This window comes from Mesitornis unicolor, unplaced genomic scaffold (assembly GCF_000695765.1).
Source record: "Mesitornis unicolor isolate BGI_N332 unplaced genomic scaffold, ASM69576v1 scaffold35419, whole genome shotgun sequence".
Classification (NCBI taxonomy): domain Eukaryota; kingdom Metazoa; phylum Chordata; class Aves; order Mesitornithiformes; family Mesitornithidae; genus Mesitornis; species Mesitornis unicolor.
Window position 1 is genome coordinate 64,452 of NW_010210422.1, and position 356 is coordinate 64,807.

The 356-nt window shown below is 68.0% G+C and overlaps 1 protein-coding gene across 1 annotated transcript in view; it reads left to right on the forward strand.

Annotated features, from left to right (window-relative positions):
• MPL (MPL proto-oncogene, thrombopoietin receptor) overlaps positions 1-342 on the forward strand; it is a gene marked incomplete at its 3' end in the record, with an annotated part of 6,866 nt that extends 6,524 nt beyond the window's left edge. Inside the window, 2 exon segments of the mRNA XM_010193172.1 lie at positions 10-132; positions 255-342. Of these exon segments, the coding sequence (XP_010191474.1) occupies positions 10-132; positions 255-342 (211 nt within the window).
• Positions 343-356: the final 14 nt, after the last annotated feature.

A 356-nucleotide genomic window follows, 5' to 3' on the forward strand; every position in this document is an offset into this window, starting at 1 on the left:
TGGCAGCACGTCTGGGGAGTCCCAGCATTCCTCCTCCGGTGCAGGCTGGATCATCCCCAGTGTTACGGTGGTGCCGCTGCTCTTAACAGGAGTGCTCCTGGGGCTGCGGTGCACCTTCCCCTCCCTCTACAGGTAAGGGCTGTGCCAGGGGCAGGTGAGGGGGGGGACAGCACCAGGCCTGGGCACCCTGCCCGGAGGCGTCAGGGCACCCCAGGACTGGGGCTCGCCTTTGACTCCTCCTTCCCCGCACCCAGCAACGTGAAGCAGAAGCTCTGGCCCCCCGTCCCCGACCTGCACCGTGTGCTGGGCAACTTCCTCCACGAGTGCGGCAAGCACGGCCAGGTGAGGGGACCGGG